Below are 3,899 nucleotides of genomic sequence, written 5' to 3'. Positions count from 1 at the left end.
TTCAGCAAAATTGTCAATACTAGGTATTCCTAGCTTATATCACAGGAAGTAGGGTCTTTTACAGGCCCACCGTCTTAACAGAGCGGAGTAAGAATTGAATTACTCCGTCTTATACTTCACCCAGCATGGCCTCCCTCTTTAATCACATGTAAAAAAGTTCCCTTTGTAATGACAGCAGGTACATATGTTTCCAGGAACCATCTTAAGGCTTCCTCTCCCTTTCCATTAAATGCATTAAAAAGTCATCTTAAGTATATTCTAAGTATTGTGATTTTTATAAAGTTAGGATATTCTATACTTAAAAATAAGAAGAAAGACATTTGGAGACATTTCTAAGAAGTAAGTCCTAAGTAGCTTGAATGCTGGTGCATTGTTCTAAAATCAATAAAGGCTATGAATCTTTCTTTGCCAAAAAACATTCCTGAGCATGTCATATAAAGTGAATTATTTTCCAAAATAAATATGAGGTCATGGTGGTAGTTTGTTTATAAGTCACAAAAATGAAAACTTATGTATCACCAATGTTACACTAAAACTGGCAAGTTTATAATCAGTCGACCTGGTTGATTGACACTCCAGGTCTTTCCAAAGGAAATACTTGTACTTGCAGCTATATTATGCCTGGGGCCCCAGTGGACCATGGATTATAAAGAGGGTACCGAATGAATATAGACACACTGCCTCGTAAACAGAAGGTGAAACCAACTTGTTTGTTAGTCATTAATATTTAGATATAGCTTGCTATCTTATGCTTTAGCTCCTAGAAGCAGGGGCTCCTAAGGATGGTTTATATAACCCAGCTTCATTAAGCTATCACAGGAACATTTGTCTAATACTTTCTTTTATCCCCATCTAGGATTTCCTGTAGCAAGCAGAACTGGTCAGAATCATTTCATTGATCTCAGACCAGGCACAAGTTATTAGTCACTTAGCTCAACAGTTCTATTGACAGTTCTTAGAGTAATCCATATGTTATCAGGCAGCCCTCAAAATAGTTGCCAAGTCATTAGCATAGACAAAAACAGCCCCAAAACATTCTTGCAGACTTGTAAAGCACACAAATCTTCATAATTACCTTTGTGAGTGACTTACATAGTGACATGATATAAATAGGATGTATTGAGTGTTCACTACTCAATAAATGCCAGGAAATTTCTAGACATATTTTTATTTAATTCTCCTCAGTAACCTGCAAGTTTATTTCAAACTTAAAGAAACTAAAGTTCAGAGTCTTAATCTTCTCTTATTTTGAACAGGAAGTAAGCGTGGAGCCTGTGTCTTTCTGCTTCCCCACACTGCCCCACTAAGGAAAACTCCTCACTCTAAGGATTCGTTTGTTTATTTAATCATCCTTTATTCACTGAGCCCCCGCCGTGCATCAGGCACTGAAGATAGGGCTGTAAACAAACCAGAGCTGGTTTCTGCCTGCAGGGAGTTTACAACTAGCTGGGAAGACAAATAACAGAGGAGGAATTATACTTATGGATAAGTGTCAAGACTCAAACACCATTTCTTTAAATTAGGGATAACCATATACTGCTATTTCAGAAAGAGACATTCCCCAGGTGGTTCTGATGCGCAGCCAAGGTGAGGAGCACCAGACTCTGTGCCTGACATACATAGTAAGCCCTTAATTTGTCCATACTAGTGTGATTCAGATTAAAAAATGGAGTCTCACATGGCCCTTCACTTTTCTCATATTTAAAAGAGCTTTGATTTTTGTGTCGGTTGGTTCCTATGTTGGTGTTGTGTTTCTTCTTGGCTCCAATTTAGTGTCGCTGTTTTTTTTCTTCCCCCATAGGTGACTGAAGGCCATTGGAAGTGGGGTGGTGTCACAGTCCAAGTGAACAGCGCCTTTTTCACAGGCATCTATGGGATGTGGAACCTGTATGTCTTTGCTTTGATGTTCTTGTATGCTCCATCCCATAAGAACTATGGGGATGACCAGTCCAATGGTGAGTTCCATTCTCTTTACTACAGCTTTATTTTGGATAAGTAGGCTTCTCTCTCTACAAGACTTAAATATCAAAGGCTCTGGGTTTCCCAGTCAAGCCTTTCCTCCAAGTGTGAATGATCACCCTAGGGATTCTGGAGCCATAAGACAAAAAGCCGGCACGAGGCAGATAATTCTTTAAGTCCTCATTTTTTCTAAATCTGTAAAATACATTGGGAATATTACATTCTAGTCTAAAGCATGTCCCAGTTTTAGTATAGAAATGGAATTTGCTTTCCTCAAATTTTTTTGTGCAAAATTGACTGTTAGAAAGTATGCCGCATGTATTCTCCTAGTTTGAGAAGCATGATCCTAAGATACCAGGTGGAGTGGGACTGAGCCTTAAGAGTTGAAGATGGAGCCAGCTTCATTTTTCTCCCGTTCGTTTTTTTCTGCAAGGCTGTTGACACGTGTCCAAACCAATAGATATTCTCCTGTCCTCGTAGCCTTCTTCTCCTCAAGGGCTGGTATGTGCTGTCTCAAATGTTGATGCTGCAAAGAGCCTTAGAGAACTTAGCTGGTCTGGTCATTTTATATAAGAGGAGACTGAGGTCTAAAGAAGGGAAGAGCTGGCCTGGGGATTCTCTTATCAGCCATGGCAGAAAGAAATGAAGATAGCTACCTAAGCAAGTGCTGTCGACTTGGAATAGGTGGCCTGGTAAACATCTGATCTGATAGCTCCTTTTTCTTTGCATACTTAGTTCTACACTATTTGGCTCCACCCTTATTCTTTCTTCTCTTTTTCACATCTGCTTTACCCTAGCCACGTACTTGCTGTTCCCCAAATAGAAAATGCTTTTTCTCATTTCAGAGCCACTGCCCTTCACTCTGCCTCAGAGCAGAAACCAGGCCCTTAAGACCAGCTGTCCGTCGTGGCACCAAGGGTTGGCCTTGCTCAGAGGGAGTGCTCTGCGAGCTTGTGCCAAATGAATGGATCTATATCCTGTCTCCGTCTGGGCCTGATAAAACTTTACGCATCTTTTGGGCCCATTCAGAATGCTTCCTCCTTGAAACCTTTTCCTGATCACCCGAGTTGGAGTTCAGCAAATTACATTCAATAGAGTATTATTGCCATGGGATATTGATAGGTTTTAGTAGTCAAGTAAGTTTGAGAATCATTGGGTTTTTATCTCACATTAGTGAAGTTTTTACTGTAAGACATCAGTGCCTTTAGTACTTTAATGTGTATTGTCTTTTAAAATGGCCGGGGGTAACAGTATTTCCCCAAATTTTAAAAACATTTGGCCCTGGAACCCTTTTTCCAGGCAGTGTATCATTTGGAACGAGTCTTCTAAGGATCATGCGTGAGGGGAACATGATTACACTTTTCACATAGTACTCACTATGTGGATGTGGATGACCTTGCCTGTCCCTTTTCTCTCCTGCTGGAACAGTAACTCCTTAAGAGCAAGGACTGGTATTTTAAGGATGCTTTGAAAATGTTGAGTGAATTAATGCTTTAGAAATAAGAGTTCTAGATTAGCTTTTATATTTCACAGATAAGCCAGTGATCTTGAGAGAGAAGTAAAAGAAGATGGGTGATAACATGAGATATAGAGCAGGGAGGAGGGCATCTGTGCCAAGGTCACCAATAGAGGAATGTTCTCAATGTCACCGTCTTTCTCCAGTACTACACATTCCACTTCTGTGCAAGAGCATCCTAATCATCAGGCCTCTTTTCCTTCCTACTCTTTGCTTTTTGCCACACTCATTGTCTGGTCCATCTTTGGCCATGGGTCTTGGGCAAGAGAGAAGACTTTTGACTTAGCTGCCCAGCTGCCCAACGCTTGGTTTGATTGACTTCCTATATAGAAAGCTTGTGAACTAAGGAGTCTTCACTTTCCACTGCTAGTACTCAGGGTTTTACTATGCACATGGAAAATGGAAGCATGTAGCCTCTCTGACA

The 3,899-nt window shown here is 40.4% G+C and overlaps 1 protein-coding gene across 2 annotated transcripts in view; it reads left to right on the top strand.

The window, feature by feature from the left end:
* WLS (wntless Wnt ligand secretion mediator) overlaps nt 1–3,899 on the top strand; it is a 93,313-nt gene that overhangs the window by 81,188 nt on the left and 8,226 nt on the right. For both annotated transcript variants that reach the window (XM_006919308.3, XM_006919309.3), the window contains exon 11: nt 1,802–1,955. In XM_006919308.3, the coding sequence (XP_006919370.1) occupies nt 1,802–1,955 (154 nt within the window). The remainder of the gene's footprint in view (nt 1–1,801; nt 1,956–3,899) is intronic.

This window comes from Pteropus alecto, unplaced genomic scaffold, assembly GCF_000325575.1.
Source record: "Pteropus alecto unplaced genomic scaffold, ASM32557v1 scaffold25, whole genome shotgun sequence".
Taxonomy (NCBI): Eukaryota; Metazoa; Chordata; class Mammalia; order Chiroptera; family Pteropodidae; genus Pteropus; species Pteropus alecto.
This window is presented reverse-complemented; position numbering and strand designations above follow the sequence as displayed.